The 18,585-nt window shown below is 42.6% G+C and overlaps 1 protein-coding gene across 3 annotated transcripts in view; it reads right to left on the bottom strand.

The window, feature by feature from the left end:
- Nucleotides 1-8,487, bottom strand: part of USP25 (ubiquitin specific peptidase 25) — an 88,003-nt gene extending 79,516 nt beyond the window's left edge. For 2 of the 3 annotated variants that reach the window (XM_079322741.1, XM_079322742.1), the window contains exon 1: nt 8,242-8,487. In XM_079322741.1, the coding sequence (XP_079178867.1) occupies nt 8,242-8,286 (45 nt within the window). In that variant the 5' untranslated portion in view covers nt 8,287-8,487. The remainder of the gene's footprint in view (nt 1-8,241) is intronic. The other variant, XM_079322743.1, reaches the window with a different exon arrangement.
- Between the last annotated feature and the right edge of the window lie 10,098 nt (nt 8,488-18,585).

Raw genomic sequence — 18,585 nt, 5'->3', positions numbered from 1 at the left:
CATAAATCATGATCCAAAAGTTTTACACTTCATACTCAAGCCCTAATGTGAAGTGAACATTTCCCTCTTCTAAAGGGAGCCCTCTGGATTTTGGGTACACCACCAGTGAAATGATGACAATTGGCAGGACGAAGCCACAGGGAGATAGAATGCCATTGCATCATGAGCATTCACTTCCACAAATTCTGTGCATGGTAAAATACAAGGGCCAAATAGATTTAAATAGCTCCTTGAAAACATGCCTTGAAAACACTAATGTCTCTCTGACAAGCTTTTATTAAATATATTGTTCTGTCTACCTCGGCTTACTGTAAAGCTGAAAATATGCTTTCACCTTATGTCTAAAAAGCATTAGTTAAGGATATTTTAAACACAATCTGCATTTTCTTGGCACCTAAACTTTGATAAGCTTGACTTTTGCCAATTAGTTGATAACAGAAACATTTTAAAAGAAATACTGTGCAGAGTATAATTTTATTTTCACCAGGTAAAATAATTCAGAAACCAGCTATAAGCAAAAGCATCAAGTCAAAGCTATGCATCTCAGAATAAAACTTGTTAAAATTCACATACCAATATTTCTGATGCCCTTTAAAAAAAGTGTTTTACATACACAAATCTGTGTCAGGTGATGTTTTTAAAGTTAACCTAGTTGCAGTCCAGCCTTCAAGCTGTTCCACATCACATGTGCTTTGGATTCCACTTCTCCAACTCCGTTAGGAGGAGAGATACCTTAAAAATGTGGATTCAGTGGTGCTACTGCTCACAACAATGCTGCTCCTGTTGAAGACCCATCAGCAGGTAATACCATATTTCAGGGAAACTCTCATTCTGATAGCTTTCAACATGCTTCTGAATTTTGTCCCTTGTAGCAAAGAAAAGATAATGACATTTACAAAACAGTGAAAACCATGCAACTCAACTAGAAAAAAAATTAGTGCCTTCTTAAATTGCAAGAGTCTAGTCTGAATAGATTATTTTCATTATGATTTTCAAATGCTTAGGATGAATGATGTTACTAAATACATGGGAAAACCACACTACAATTCAACAGAAGAGAACTCACAAAGCCTGCCACCAACATCTGAAGTCATCACAGTGTCTAGCTCATGACATTTTGTGTCAATCTGTCCTCTACACCATCTTACGACACAGTTCTTCTTCACAGCACTTCACAGTAACCTCAACATTTTGAGACAATGTTGCTTAACATTTCATTCACTTGAAAGCCCAAACCCACAGATTGTGCACAACTCCCACAGGAAGGCTCCTGTGTAGTTCAATATGCTAAAGCCACCTTCTACCAGAAGATAGAGCCCTGTGAGTGTCAGCAGGAGTCAGCACACCCCCACAGCCACTCCAGAACACAGACTGGTGTACTCGCCTCAAATACTGAGGCAGGGAGGTGAAACCCTCTGCAGCCAAGAGACACTTTATCCACTTCTGAAAAATGGGGTGGAAACAGAGCATGAAGGATCATTCAAAAAGAAGTTTCATGAAAATTTTCCACTAGTGGTCTGTAGAGCTCTTATGAATTGCAAGTTTTGAAGTCCTACAGAAATCTAGCAATAAAAAAATGTAAATCCTGCAATATAAAGAGAGAACAAACTGCAATGCTGGAAGAAAGCAAGATTTAACATGGTCACCACAGCACACACTACAGCTGCTCCTGATTTTACCTGCAAGCTTGGCTGAGGTGTGCAGACACAATACAGGTTATGACAGCATATATATTCAGCATGGTATTAATGTAAAGTAATATGGAAAAATCTGACATGTGCTGCTCAGAACACACTGTGTTGCCAAAATAAGAACTAGAAGTGTTCACAAGAAACAGCAAGAGATGGCATTCATCAGCTTGAGGAAACAGCCAAAAGTATTTCCTTTTGCTTGGCATCAAGCCTGAGTTTGTACCTTTACTTGGCACAAAGCCTGAGTTTGTACTATCATGCAAGGTATGCTCTGCAGGAAGGCATCTCACCACCTCACCTTTCCTTCAGCCTCACAGCTTTAGTATTCTCTCCCTTTTTTAAATAATAAAAAAGCTGAGCTTATAGAAAGCTTTCAACTTGCATGGTTTTGCATACAATAAACTCCTGTGATTCACAGTATCAGCTTTTCCCTATTAATTATTCTTGACCACCCATTAACCAGAACACTGGACATATCACAGTCCCAAAGAGTTTTCATCCCATCTATCACACACTCAGCTCCCTGGCAGAAGTCACACATGAGTGACATTAGATTCACTTGACTACTGAAACTGAACCCATTTTCACTCCAAGCTAATATTTTCCACTCTAGGCAGATGCTGACTTCTTTAACAGCACCCCAACTGAAAAGTGGAATCATCAGCAAACAAAAGCCATCTCTCTCATTATGAAATAAATGAAATAAGTGAAATAAAGACTGATCTACCCTGAATTCAAAAAATCCTTTTGAAAGACATTGTCATAACAGCCTCACCTACATTACTCACCTAATACTCTAACTTGTCAACAGGCCCCTGCTGAGAATCTGAATTCTTCCAATTTGGAGGTGCCCATTTGCTGACTGAAGACCATCACACTGGTCACCAGGGTTTTTCAGGGAAGTTTAATAACAAAGCCAGGTAAAACCATCCCAAGCAAACAAAGAAATAAACAAAAAACCCTAACAAAAACCAAAAACCAAACAAAAAAAGAAATATACACACACCACCCTTCACTGTCACTCAAGGCAACTTCACGCACTTTAAAATAATCACAGTGGTTATCACAAGAGAACTAGAAACTGAAAACCATCAAGTTACTTTCATTTCCAAGAAAATCTGCTCCCAGACCTGTGGCTTTTCTACTCAGAGAAAGTAGAAAAGACTTTTCTCTCTCAGTCATGTCCCAGCAACTCACACATACACACACATCCCCCTCAGATTTTTAAGAGTTCTGTTCCCTAACAAGAATAGAAAACCAATTTTTAAAAAACCAAAAACACAACCAAAAAAACAAAAGCAAAAATTCAGGCCTTTAAAAGAATTTGTTCCTACATGAAAAACATGTAAGTGAAGACACAGCTCTTAAGCTTTCTGTTTACTTTTTATACTAAGGAATACCAGGAATGTCACATTTGACTCTTGACCAGCTGGGAGTCAAAAATCAGTATCTTCACTAGAGAAAGCAAAGAGCAATATTATTTTAATATTTCTTTAGGCAGCTCTGGGCACCTCAATAATCCCCCTGTCACTGGCACTGCCAGCAATGGCTGTATGGGGGTGACTGATGCAGTTCCTCAGACAACTCCAGGCACAGGTGAGTGTCAGGGACCTCCCTTCTGGTTCTGCAAAGATGTGGGCCCAGCCTGAAAAGGCATCCTCCAAGTGCCCTGGGGCCCCAGGCTGATTTACCAAACCAGCCATGTTGTCCCCAGCACCCAGGCCACCCCTGAACATCACCATTCACATCACTGCAGCTATAGAGGCAGCTGCTCAGGGACTGAAAAACTGGGCTCTCAACTCTTGGATGGGTCCTTCAGCAGGGAAGAAGAGAAGAACAAAAAATTTCATCTTCTGTTCTACCTTTCATTCCCCTTTAGTTGCCAAGTCCATGGACACCAGCTGTATCCCCACAGAATTAAGGAAATGCTGGCCACAACATATCTTCTTAGGCACAAAAGTGTAAGAAAGGCAATTGTTCAATTATCCTTCCACTTATCTTTATGAAGCACTTTTTAAAATGTGAAATATTTTTCTATTTTAAGATATGGGTAATTTGATTTTTGACCTTTTCATAGAAGTTGATGGGCATTACCATCTTTTGTAGTTGCTGCTCATAGTAGCTATGAATATAGGGTTATCCTAAAAATTAGGTGGGGGCGAGGGGGGGAGGAGGGAATGTGTGTTAAGGATTTATTACAGATATTTTAAAATAACACTACAAAAGGTTTCCAGGAAAATCTATAAACTTTACACTTTCATATTTCTGAAGCAGTATCTTTCTTTCAAGGTGCAGACTGAACATATTTAAAAACATTATTTCAGAAAAATTCTAATGATAGCACTATACTTGTAAACTCCTGCAAACACAATCAAAATGATTACTGAATTTCTGTGAAAGGTTTCTGAAAGCAGAAAATTTTAAACTGCTGTTAAAGGTTTCATGAAGGTGCTGATTCATATCATACTATACCAAGATTCAAGCAAGCTCCAAGATTCAGCAAGGTTGAAAAAAAGAAAAAAGAACAAAACTAACCTCACCTCCACCCACTCCCACCAAAATCCATCAGAACAGTCACAAAACCAGAAGACATTCAGCAGACCAGTTTGACAAGAGCTTTCAAAATTACTTTGAATCACTGCCCTTTGCACCTTGCTCTGCTTTCAGATATAACAACAGGAATCTGAGTCAAAGGTGTAACTACAAATATTATAAAGTCTTTTGATATGAACTTCCTAAATACAGAACAAGATGCCTAACTCCACAGTACTTTAAGTAATGTTTGCAAATGACTTAGTAGTTGGTGCAAACACTTTCAGGAAACCAGTGTTGTTATTCTGCTCCTCCTGGACAAAGAGGTAGTAAAGCTCTGGGTACCAGCACTGGCAGCTGTACCCTCCATATTCAAGCCCTTCAAGCCTGCCTGTCACACAGTCCAAACACAGACAGCTCCCTATTCATGGGGACATGCAGAAACCATCCTCATTCCATGACCAGGGGCCATTTCTCAGGTGCAAAGGGGCATCTGCATGTTGGTCACAGGCAAGAGTGGCTCTGGCCTTGTAATGAGAGAGGGAGCCTGCAGCCTCTCAAATCTACCACACAACCCTGAACTCAACTTTCAAAATACTGAGATTTTAAAAGTTTGGATTTTAAATCCTTGGAAGGTTGCCACCTATTAAGATGAAGGGGGGAAAAAAAGAGTACACAGCTCCCAAGATACCTTCTTTTCGTACCAGGTGCTCAAAGTAGATACTTTGCAATCACTTCCTGCCATTCAGGACTGCACCGTGCCAATTGGTGAAGCCAGATGACTGTCATCCTCTGCATGAAGCAGCTATTGCTTTTAGGAAAAAAAAAATACTCAGTGTTGTATTATTAGCTAAATCTTCAAATAATAACTACATCAAAACCAGGGGACAAGCACAGCAGAAGCATGAATGAGCTAGCACAATTTTTCCTTTTTATCCCCAAAAAAAGCAAGAGAAGAATTTAGTACCACACCTTGCTTTAAGCCAGGCATTATTTCAAGTGGTAAATATCCTTATAAATTTGTGCTTCTTTATGACAAAGAAAAATGAGCTGAGCTGACACAGCTCTATTCTACTATTCCTGAGATTACACTGGCAATGCACTGTTCAATCACAAGTCTGAAATAACAGTGGGTGTGGGAAACCAAAGGACAGATAAAACAGCCTTTAAATCCGTGTATCAACCAAATGTCAGGCTCTCTCCAGAAGCAGCAGAACTTGATAACACACATTGCTGAGAGGCCAGCTAAGTGCCACCAATTAAAACCCAGCTTCTTCAATCTGCTGTTCCGAGATGACCATCACAGTAATTACCAGAGCTGAGGCAATGCTGAAACATGTTTGACCTCCCCATAATGTAACTCCAGTTCCCAGAAAAACCACCATTCACCCAGCCCCTGAACTCCCTGTGAAGGGGACACTGGATGAGGGAAGGGTCTGCACAGCACGAGGGGCAGCCTGGGGAAATTTCCCTCCAGGAGGAAAAATTGATGCATGCAGGCACCAGCCATGTAGTTTGGGAAATCCTGCAACACACGTGCCTTAGTTCCTCAGCAGCAAATTGCCCGACAAAAAAGAAAAAAAAAAAAGATTGGACACTTTTTTTTAAAACTTGACATTTTGTTTACCTTTATTCACATGCTTTATTTTAGTTTTACTGTGAACATTACCTATAACCTTCAGACACTGAACAATGTCAGATAAACACACAAGGGCCATGAGCAACAAGAATAATATAATTATTTGCTTCAGGACATAAATTACAAGTTTTAACTATGGGTCAAGATGACCAGTAGAGATGAAAGAAAAAACTTCTTTTGACCTGATGCAGCTGCTTTAACTACACAATAAGCTAAAGATAGCTTCAGTGGGAAATGGGCTGTTTGTAGTTAGAGCATTTATTAATACAAACCTACATCTCCAAGTGCTGCTTTAGTTTGACACACACTTCCTGCATGACAGTAAGAAAACATCTAATGAACAATGTTGGGAACCATGGCTCTGAATAAGGTATGCTGATGACTTAGGCATCTCTTGTAAACCAAATATATTTATTTTTGTATGTGGCTTCTTCATGCTAACAGATAATAATTGTAACAAACTTCAAAGTGTCCAGAACAAACTCCCTTATTTGCAGAGATCAGGTTTTTCCTCTTTCAAGGGAAAACAATAAGTTAGTGCTATGGTAGTGTCTCCACCTTCCACCTATCCATCAGCCCACTGCACCTTCACCATTTGCCTTCTTATATGCAAATACCTGATCAATGTTAAAGTTTGTCACCCAATTAGCTCACCATTAATCTCACTAAGCAATGGGACACTCACTTTGGAGTCAAATAAAGCTTTTTTACCAAGTACTTTTAAGATTTGCCTTCTCCCCATTCCCTAAATGCATGCAATTCAGGATAAAACAGGCAACAAGCAATTGCAGATAATAAAATAATCTGCAGACGACTCAGCAGAAATAATTATTTTTTAAAAATCCCTGCCATGAAAAAACCTTGATGTTTTATTCAGTTTCTCTAGACATTTAAGAAAGTGACCATCACCCAGAGATGCTGATTACAACTTCAGAATTATTGCTGGCTTTATTTTTTACTGCAGCATGGATTACCTGGTATATACCACAATCAATCTTCAACCTCCTTTTGGGCTTATCCTCGATTTGAAGCCCAAGTGAATCTGAACTACTGACCCACAAGCACTAGTTTAGCAGAAAACTAAGGATCCTTCTAGTTTAGCTGAAAAATAACATTTCTCCTTCAGGATTATTGTCAGAAAGCACAAATAGGCAGCACTGATCAGGGCCAAAAGGCACCATGTATCTGATGTGATAATTACAATATATTAAGTAAACCACTGACAAGAGGTTTTGTAAAAGATAAACTTGTTCACTAAAGTTGTCACATGCACAGCAGCAACACCCGTTTCCAAACACGGCAGGCACAAGTAGCAGCGAATGTGCTACATTCACCTGCGAGCACACCCCAACTGAAAACACCGAGAGAGGAACAAAATCAGCCCCTTCAGCCCTCGCCTTCCTGCTGCAGCGGCCAAAATCACTGCTAACAACTTCCAACTACCAGAGCAGTCCTCGGCCTGACACGCCCTTCCTCCAAAAATCTTCATAAATGCGAGTGGTACCGCTTTAGTCTATTGCACCCTGATCAGCACATTCCCACTGTCCACCCTTCGGCTGCAGCCATTTAACTTCCACACCGACTACACCAAAGCACATACACCTTTATCCTCTTATGCAGGCAGCACATGCCATTAAAACATTAAGAAAAATCAGGGAAGAGGCAACAGTCATACCTCTGAGAGTGGCGTTAACCTACAAATTACCTTTAAAACACATCATTTTAAAAGCACTGCAATTTAGTTTTAGACATTTCTCTTGACAGTTCAGCTCAAGCGAAGGAAAGCTTTAGAAGGTATCCCTTTTTTTTCTTCTTTTGACAGAGAGTCCTGGCGCACAGTAAGAGCCTGGTAAGCGCCGTCATTCCTTAACCCCGTTCCATGATGCACGTTAACACAAGTCTCCAAACCCGGCACTTTTTCACTCCAGCAGGAGCGCGTCACTCGCTGGAAATAGCGTTCACCTTTGGCAGGCGCGGGTGCCGGCGCTGCAGGGTCACGCCGGGCATGGGCAGCATCTCCCCGGGCCCGCGGGGCGCTCGGCCGGGACCCCGCGCTCCTCCCGCCCAGCCCCGGAGCCGCCGCTCTGCCCGGCGGCCTGCGAGCGCAACAGGCCCGCCCGGGGCTCCCCCGAGGGCAGCGCCGAGCCCGGGGCCGGGATGACCCGCGGCCGGGCCGGCAGCGGCCCCCGCTGCGGCTCCGCGGCCGCGGGAGCGGCGGGGCCCAGGCGAGGCCGCGGCACGGGGAAGGCCCGGGAGAAGCCGGGCACGGGCACGGGCGCGGGGGGGGGAAGCGGCGGGGGCCGGAGCGGGCGCGGCCAGGCCCGGGCGCGGCGGGGAGGACGCGGAGCCGCTGCAGGCCGGGCCCCGGCGGAGACTCACCTTGGCCGCGCCGCCGGGCTGCAGCACGTTCTGCTCCACCGTCATGGCCCCCGCGCGGCTCCCGGCGGCGCCCCGGGCTCGGCGGGTGGCGGCGGCGCCGAGCAGCGGCGGCGGCTGGGCCGGGCCCGGGCTGGGCGAGCGGGGCGGGAGGCGGAGCGGGAGGGGGAGCCCGAGTCACCGCCCGGCGGGGGGAGCGGCGCAGCCCCGCTCCGGCCCCGCTGCCGCTCCCGGAGCGCCGAGCGCCGCCCTCGGCCCGGCTGCGGCTCCCGGCGGCGCCGCCCCGCGCACCTGCCCCGGGCGCAGCCCCCGCCCGGCCCCTTCCCCGCCCTGTCACACCGCCCGCCTCCATCTTGCGAGCGCCCGGCGCTGGCGGCCGCCCCGCGCCTCCCCGGGCAGGGCTCCGCGTCCTTCCCCGCTGCGGGAGCCCCCGGGAAGGCGAGGTTTGCCCCGCTGCGGGGGAGCCGAGAGCAGCTCGGACCGGCGCCGCTTTCCGGAGCATCGCCGGGGAATTTCTGAGCTGCTCGTAGCGACAGCAAACCGTGTCACCGAATGAATCGCGGAATCACAGGATCCTTCGGGTTGAAAGGGTCCATTGGAGATGGCCGAGACAGGGTCACCAGGAGCGGGTGACACAGGAACGTGTCCAAGTGGGTTTGGAATGTCTCCAGGGAAGGAGACTCTACACCTTCCCCGGGCAGCTGCTCCAGTGCTCTGCCACCCTCAACACAAAAAAGTTCTTGCTGGTGTTGATGTAGAACTGCTTGTGTTTATGGCCACTGCTCCTTGTCCTGTTGCTGAGCCCCACCATCCTCTTGGCACCCACTCTGGAGATCTTTGTGTGCATTAATGGGTCCCCTCTCAGTCTTCTCCAGACTAACCCAGCAGAGGCCCAGCTCTCCTCGTAGGAGAGATGCTCCAGACCCTTATCACCTTCGTAGCCTCTCCAGGAGCTCCTAGAGAAGCCCAGAACTAGACACAGTAATGGTGCATCCTAAAGTTGCAGGTCTCCCTTTCCCTGAGCTTTGGCTGGGTTTGACCGGGGGAGCCGTGAGACGGTGGTGTTCGGAATTCAAATTGTACAGGAATGTCATTAAGGGAGGCGGGCGGGGGGTAGCTGGGCATGGCTTTTGAATTTTAGCACCACAGATAAACAGTATTAGGGAAGAGATTGTGCCTCTGTCACCCTGCTCTGGGGTGTCAAGGAAAGGGTGAGGATTCTTCTGCTTTGGGCATCAGCACAAGCAGGGTAAAAAGACTCAGCTGGCCAAAACACATGTGCCCAGAAGCAGGTGAAGGGCAGCACTGAAGCCCACTCCACATTTTGAATGCCTGCCCAGTGCATGGTACCTGTGTCCCAGTTCTATTTCCAAGGCTGGTGAAGCTCAGTCAGTAGGAAAAGCTGCAGAGAGCAGCAGGCTTCTGAGAGCCCCAAGTACCTTAAAAACACGAGCTGGGAGCCTAATGCAACAAAATGAATTATGGCTACTGCTTGTCTGTCACACAGTGTCTTTATGACTCTGTAATTCAAAGCCCTCCTCTCCCTACAGAAGAGTATGGATCTTTTTAAAACTGGGGTTATCAGGTAATAACATCGCTGGAAGATCCTGGACTTTAAATAAAACACAAGCACAGCCCATGACAACCTGCAGCCACTGCTTTATTTCACTGTAGCCTCTGTGTAGGAGATGTTACAATGTAATCAATAGTTGCACTTCTCAGGTTTGTTGCCCATAGATTGTATCAGTTTTAATGTTTTTTTCCTTTTGTGCTGCAATATGCAAGGCAATTTTTAAAATTAATGTTCCCAAAGAATTTATTGTGCAAAAGACAAGAATATGCAGATAGTATAACGGGATCAGAAATTACTTGTAAATTACTTTTCTGGAGATAGGAGCAGAAATTGTCTCTGCTCAGACTGATGGCTACATGTAGGAAAGACAACAGTAGCAGCTAGGGGCTTTTCTTAAAAAACTTTTCTGTAGCAGTTGTACAGGAGTGCTAGTCCATTTCCTCTACCCTCTTCTAATATATAATCACGCTTTTTTGTATACATTTTTACAACTTCTGCACTGTGTTTTTTGACATGTGCTCTGTTCAGATAACTCTCATCAAAACTATTCATTATTTACATTATTTGAAAATATTATAAACAAATTAGCATTTAAATGAAATACATTTGTCTTGCAATATCTTTTTCAAGTGTTTTCACTGTTTCATTTAATAGCTTTCCAGTGTCAAAAAAATAAAAAAAAAATAAAAAAAAAAAAGTGTCCAAAAAGAAAGAAGAAATTCTGCGTTTTGTTCAATTCTCTTTAAATCAGAATAGGATGACAAAGTATCACCTTCCATTACACTTCCCTACCCCAATAAAATTATCACTTTTAAGGGCTCTGGCTTCCTAATTTTCTTTAAAATAAAAAAAGCCTGAGCAATCAGTCTCAAAACAGGGATCTGCCATTGAAATACATAATCTGAACCACAACCATGCAAATGAGGACTGTGTACTTGGGTACTTGTGGTGCTGCTGGAAACCAGGGAGGAGCAGAGTTCCCTGTTCCATTTGCAGCTTAAGCTCTCTATGAAGTACATTGAGCACAAGACTGGAATTTGTATCTCATCAGAAAGCACTAATGGTTTTGTCAGGGCCAGCTTAGGAAGTATATGATATGTGTGCATGTGTGTGTGTGTGTGTGTGTGTGTGCATATTTTGACAGAAGTTTGTCGAGTTTCCCCTTAGATGCTCCTCACCTTTTAACAATATTACAGGGTTTGGCTGACACCAAACATGGTTTGGTTGTTAAACAATTGGTGACAGGTTGCACAACCTCTGCCTCCAGCTGCTTGGTCCCCTGTGCAAGGCTCCCCCTCGTCTGCAGCTCCTCACCAGCAGTGCTGGAGAAGTGATTCACCTGAAATACAAGCACAGACTCCCCTCCCCCCTAAACTGGTTGTTTTCCTCTGCTAGATCACTTCCCCAAAATGGTTCACTGAGTGGCTGCAGGAACAGCTGTGCTGGCCCAGAACAGAGGGTGACCCAGGCTCAGCGATGGTAGTTTCATTTCACCAATTTCTCAAGTCAGTAAGTGATCGTGTTTTCCTGAACTGCACACTGCCAGTTGGAGGGAAAGCCTGTGCCTGCTCACAGGAATCCTTGTTTTCCCATTTTTGCAAAGAGCAGCCAAAACATCAGCCAACCACAAAACACTTTAGCATGTGTTTTATTGTATACAAAGATCATGTACAACAAGAAATAGCTCATTATTTCCCTCCATTTTCAATAGACTTGGGTTTGTCTTTAATTAAGTGCAACATTTATTTAGGGCTTTAATTAGACTGTGGCTGCATAAGTTACAGCTGGGGAAGTCAGGACTTCTTGGTTTTCTTTTCCCAAATGTGTAACCTGCTATATTAGGATGAGAAAGCACTGCTTTAAAAATCAGAGTGAACATTACAAACAGAGGTTCTGTAGTTAACCTGGACAAGTGCTGCCCTGCATTCACATTTATAAACTCCATCTTGGAGCACTTTCACTTAGGCCTTTTGGCTCTGCAGTAAATAGTTCAGCAGCCAAGTGACAAAACCACGGCCATTCAAGCAGCTTTCATAGCATGACACTTTTGAAATCATCACTTGGCAATTACTGTCACTACTAACCATTCAAGCATTACTTTGACACCTGCAAAATCTCCTGGTGGTTATCACCCAAGGGAACCACAACAAAAAATAACCAAAGTTGTAACTCAGGAAAGAGAGAAATCATCTTTTGAAAGCCTTTTAAAAATCTAAAAGTAAAACTAGAATGCAGTGAACAAAGGTTCTGTTGCTCTGCAAAACACAACTTCATATTCCATTATTTATTAACTTTAAATTGAAGGTCCATGACCTTCTAATTGCTTCCTGACAGTAGATGCTTTGTCACATGCCTTCTTAAAGTCAGGTGCTACATTAAAAAAAAATAAAAAATCTCAGATTTAGACTCCTGAGTTCATGTAATTGCAGCTGAATTCCACAGAAATTATGGATTTTACAAGAACCTGGTTAAAGTGTTCTTTTTACCCTAACCATCTTCATGTTTTATTTGCTTTCTTGACCACCCTTGCACATTGATCATGTCACACAACTTTCCTGAGAGGCCATAACATTTCTTTGTATGTGGCTGAAGGTAATTTAGAGCTTAACAATGACTACTAGTCCTTGCAATAGGCATTACCCAGTGGTTTTCAACGAGTAGAAGGTTACAGAACTGTTTCCAAAATGCTTTTTTCTGTCATTGAAAAGGTAACTCATTTAAATGAGCATGTTTCTCAACAAATCACTATTTCCACTGAATTCATTTTAAGCAAAATAATAACCAACATTCCCCCAGTTTAGACTTTACCTAATGATTACATAACATTTATTTTGAAACTATTTAAAATTTATAACTTTTAGCACCATAAGTGTATAGCACTCACATTTCAAGGTCTAAACAACTTATTTTGGATTACAAAGTAATCAAACCAGCTCTACTTTTTTTTTTTTTTTTCCCACTCTTACTTTTCAAATAATTTTCCAAGTGGCAAACACCACCCTGTTCTTCTCTGCCATTCAACTTCTCAGTCATTTCTTGCTTTTTGTTGAAGCAAATGCTCACTGACCATGATGACAGCCTATCACAACTCCTGGACAATATTCTCATACATGCAGTCATGTAAATGCATGCTGCACTCTTCCTTAAATTAATAATGGCAGACAATTGTTTTCTTAGACAATGACCTCACATTTGATGTTCTATGTGGATAAACAGGGTTGCTCTCCATCAGGATCCTGTAATCCATACATAAAAGTAGGATTCAAAGCTGATGGAACTAGCACAAAATTCCCATGGTTTGTTTTTGTCATTTTGTATGCCCTTCTTTCTAGTCACCCACAATGAAAGATAAAGAAATTAAAGGCCCCAGACTGTAGTGCATGATTTCACATAGGTTTCAGGTATTGAGTTCTTAGGGTGATATTAAAATACCTCAGCTAGTAACCCAAGTTCCCTGTCCTAGGTATGGCCTTGGATGCTTCAAGCTGGCATGTACAACATCCAGCAACCTACAGCCTTCTAAATTGCTGAGGAAGGCACGTGCCTAATATCCTACCCCTGCTACTGACAGGGAAGATACTTCTGAATGGGTGGGGAGATGCTTTACATATGGATTCATGTTTCACAACTAAAGCTTAATGATCCTTGCTCAGGTCCAAGCAGCCCACATCCTTATCACAGCTTTGGTCTGCAGCCTCCTTGTTTGGCCACTGCTCTGGAATGAGGGGAATGTGGACACCAAACCCCTGACAGTGTAGGAGGGAGCAGCACTCAAATCTTCCATCTCCTGGGACAGTGCTCTAAATGTGAGGACCTTAAATAAGGAACAAAGATCATTACTGCCTCCCTCAGTGGCTGTATTTTTAAATGCAGAACTCAAGGCTCTGCATGCCACATTGATTCACCCCATCAGCATTCTCAGAGCTCAGCTATCAAGTGCTCTCTGGGAAGATGAACTGGGGAATACCACTGCTTCCCATTTAGGGAATGTTCTTAGGTATTCAGCCCTGGCAGAGTTGAAGCTCACAAACAGAAAGAGCTTCCTCAGAACTTAGGAAATTTTTCTAATAACTATTTGTTTGTCTAAAAATTTAGTTGGGAATTTGCTCTTTTTGGTGTGTTCTTTTCCCTTATAAATCTTGATTTTCAGTTGACTCAGCTGTAGACAGGCAGTTTTCTATAGGCCATGGTGGGCATTAGCACAAGTTTCATTGTATCCATCCTGTAAAAAAATGTAATGAAAGATCAGGCAGCCCTTCACAAACGTCTTTGACTTCCATAGTAGGATTTAACTGTAGCTCTTTTTTTTCTCCCAAGAAAGAATTTTAATAGAATCTTGTAGGATTTTTATAACTGAAAAACTTTACATGCCCTCAGCCTATTTAAATATATATTTTTAAACTTAATAGCTCTCAGTCTGGATCACATGAATATACTGAGTAAAAGGTGTAGAAGTTTCCTCAAAAGAAACTGCATGTTTACATTTTTACATTCCCTCAGTAGTTTCCTCTCTTTTATATCCAGTTATGGGACAATATGTCCTTCATTTTCTTAAATAAGTGTCTGTTTCGTTTATTTTGGTCTTATTACTGACTGTAAGATTCTATGTAAAAATGAAGTAGATACAAAATATTACTGACATGTGTATAGTCAAGCTCACACTATCTTGTATTTTTTTACCTGCATATAGAAACTAAATGCTTTCTAAAACATATTTTGGCAGAAAATAGTGTATTCTCCATGTTACTTCAACGATCCATGGTGTCTGACCACATTTACTGACTGCAACAATAGCAGTTTTGTAAGTCAGGCATAAGAGAAAACAAAAAAGTGTTTTGTTTCCTTGTCATGGTTTTAACCAGCAAGTCTACTTTGCCTAAATGGTACAGAAGAATGCTGACAGCTGCAGACTATTTCACCTGACATATATGGCTTGTTTTATCAAAGCACAGTGTTTATTTGGGTGATTTAAAAGTTATCATTTTAATAATTAATTCTGGGGAAGTTACCTACCAGAAGGAAAGAAAAAATTAATTTTGTATCAATATATAATAGCACTTTAAGACCCCTTTTTGGCTATTAACCCTCTTAGAGATGCTTTGAGGGTGGTTGTGGCTGTTGTCTGTGGCTGCTATAGACACAGCTGTAGGCCAACCTCCAAATAAATATGCAACTTTACTCTTTGTGTATTCACATGAGGGACAATATTGAGCTCCAAGACTACACTTGGTGCTGCAAAATCCATCACTTTATATAGTCTAATGAGATTTCCAGTCCCCCCTTGACTGAGAAGATCAACTGAAAGCAAAGTCATTTAATATGTTCAACATTTAAAGCTGATCTTGTCAACAGATTTCACTTTGACTCTTCCTCATCACGTTTAGTATATAAAAATGAAACCCACCTAATAGTAAAGTCAGCTTAGTGACCTTTACTACTACAGTATCAGGCACAGCTCATGCAAAGCCTTTAAATGTAAAAACATGGACAGCTGGGGTGAAACATAAGATTGAAAGGATGACACATTAGCTAAACAGGAGCCTGAGGAGATGAGACAGGGTCATAAATTGCATTAGTCAGACTGTTTGAGAAATGATCTCCAGTGGCACTTGCTTCTCAGTGGGGACTTTCATTGATGATCTTTAGTATTCACTAGTAAAACTCTATTCAGCTTCTTACACTATTGCACATTTGGTACAGGTTTCCAAAGAAAATCATCCTCAGGGGCAGCTCTACTGCCATGGAACTGAACATGCAGAAGGGGGGGAGTGCTACACTAGCTAGGACTTCGTGCTGAACAGCTACAGCAAGGGTTAACTTTGGAGAGGGAGAACCCATGGCTTAAAATGGAGACAGGAACTGAAGTGGTGGCATTAGGCAGAGCTCTTGGGGAACTTGGGAGCAGCAGCCTCCTCAGAAACATTCTGTACAGATGACAGCGGGAGCTGCTCGGAACAGCAGTTCATGCATGTTTCATTGAGGCACTCTACACATGGGCACACTTTGCAATTTAAAACAAGCTCAATGTAGTATTCCAGAGAGTCAATGAAACAAGAAAATCTCCAGAGGCAAAAAACCAAAGGGAAGTGTTTGTTATAAAAATGGACAAAATTGAGACAGTAAAATACTTAATCACATGGAAAAGATGGAGACTGATTAGCTAAGTGTGAAGGCAGAGACAGAGAAGGTTTATCATCAGTAGCTGGTCAGCATTACAAGGGGGTCATGTCTCATACACTTAGATTAGTTGTCCACATAGAAATGTGGGCAAAGCTGTTCATTCTGAAGGCTGGGAGATGGAATGGCTAAACTGAGCTCAGGCATGGCAAAGCATTAACTGTAGAATGACACAATCACAAGGAGAACTGTGGGAAAACCCCACAATATGAAGGCAAGCAGCTCTCTGCACCAAGGTAGGCAGGTGACTGGTGTGGAAGCTGTGCAGAATGCAGCTTGGGAAGTGGTCAGGGTACAGTGTTCCACCATACTGGGAGCCCTTGCAAACACACCTTCATGGCCTGTCAAAAAGTCACAATGCTGCACAGGAAATACAAGTTCTACACACATGAAGACAGAGCAAGAGAAACAGGACAGGCGACTCAGGACTACCCATCCCACCAAGTGTACATCTATAGTAAGGTGAAAAGTTCAGGTAAACACATCTTTATGATATGGGAGGGGGTTTTTTTGTTGTTGTTTGTTTTCTTTCAGCTATATTATTAAAAAAAAATCAAAATTTTCTTTAGTGAACTCTGATCACCACAGAGGAGACACGTGGACCAAGGTAATAGACAAATTCAACATCTTTGTGTAAGGTTCTGTGATTCAAAGGGTGTATTTACTAATTCACACAATGACATGAGTTTGGATCTTCCCTAGGTGAATTCAGTGCAAGGAAAACTTTGGCTCTGGGATCTTTACTTTAAGACCAAGTGTTATGGACTGTAGGGTCAGTTTGGCTCAAGTGGTCATGAATTTAGGACTCATCTAGAAAGACCCTAGAAGAAGGCATCTATTTCCTCAGAATCAGTGTTGAAAGGCCCCAGATTAATGAATCTATTTTTTTAGAATCAATGTCACTTCTCATGTATTCAATTTTCATCTATTCTTCATGCCTGCTATACTTTTTAAAGTAACCTAAACTCAGGTTCATTAATGCTGTGTCTTTATTGACAGTCACATCCTTAAGACTGCCACAGATGACCAGGAAAATTTATAAAGGCCAAATGAGACTTTTAACTTTCAAAACCACTACTCCCCCTTCTGTGTAGTAGAGCTTGGACCCCAGCTTGTCACTCAGACTGCAGGGAAGCACTCTGCCTCTGACAAGGCACTCATTTCCTTCTTGGCTGCTTACCACTGCAAATATTTCAAAACAGAGGAGTCTTCCGCTTTCTAGCCCTTCCAGACAGACACCCTCATGACAAAGCAGGAAAAGACAAACTAGGGAAGTGGATAGCATCAACCCATCTATTATTACTACTTAGGAAGTTGCAACACCTTCTGGTTCTGACACAGCTATCATTGTACCTGCACCAACACATCTAAAACCCCTTCCATGGACTCTTCTGGAACCTTTAAAAACACAAGCAGTACAAAGCACCAACTAGATTGCACCAAATAGATAATGAATATCTGGGTTTGCAACCTATAAAAACTTGTATCTTCCTCTTCTTTAAGGCACTGAACCACAGTCTTCATTCTGAACCACAGTGTTGTAACTTCAGCCCAGCTCCCTGGGGAGGCTGCATGAAGAAAAAGCATCAAGTACAAGATGGTACAAGAGCAGGCAGCACATATGAACTGCCATGGCTGGAGCAGTCCTGCTTTCTCTGGGTATGCAGCAAAGCACTGCAGCCCAGTGCCACAAGACCAGCTCTACTTGCCAGGAAACACAGAAAAGAGGGTAATTTGGAGAAAACCATAACTATCAGGGCTGTTGCTAGTATAAAAGTTACTGTTTGTGTCTGAGTTTAGGGTGAGAAATTAAAAGATTTTAGCTATAGGCCTGCTTTGGTAACTTCTGAGCCATCTAAAACTGGATTTCTTACCTTGCCAACTGGAAAGCTGCAGCAAAACTACTGCAATGTTGCCACACATGGAGGTACCTCTGCCTTCTCCTAGAATGTCTCTTTACTGTTTCAACTTGGAAGAGTAGAAACTCTTAGTAGTGAAAAACATAAAAACCCCAATCCCCACATTAAAGAATTCATTTCACTAGGATAGATTAACTTGTAATTGAAGACTCAAGCTATTGCATGACTGTGGCAATAGTTTGTTTGGAAAGACTGTCTTTTTTGAATGTGTGCATATGCTATGTTGCCATTTAGGTGGCGCCACTTTTTGCATAAAATTTACTTTGCATAATTACAGGCAGTTTTGGAAAATAGATATTTGTAATCTTTGGTGTTTGCTTGCCACATTTTTTTTTCATTTGGTTGAGAAAGTTTGTAATAGATATCTGTTGTCTGTTATATGGGGCTAAGAATTGACTTTTGAAATATCATAGAAAAAAGTCTGGAAGTCTTTGCAAACTCATGAATTATTTCCTTCTGCTGTTTCTAGGCCCTCCACAATTTGCTATCACGTTTGCCAGGGAAAACCATCCCTGCAGAAAAGCAGCTGCTGGGGCTGTGTGTGCATGACTCAGATGCAAAGTCCAGCAATTTTCTGTAAAGTGCTGACAAAAGCTGGTCTGGCCCAAGAAAGAAGACTTTGTGCTGAGACACGTGCAGGTGCTCCATCCCTGCAGGCCAGGGCACACAAAACAGCTG

The sequence above is a fragment of the Erithacus rubecula genome, assembly GCF_903797595.1.
Source record: "Erithacus rubecula genome assembly, chromosome: 1".
Taxonomy (NCBI): Eukaryota; Metazoa; Chordata; class Aves; order Passeriformes; family Muscicapidae; genus Erithacus; species Erithacus rubecula.
This window is presented reverse-complemented; position numbering and strand designations above follow the sequence as displayed.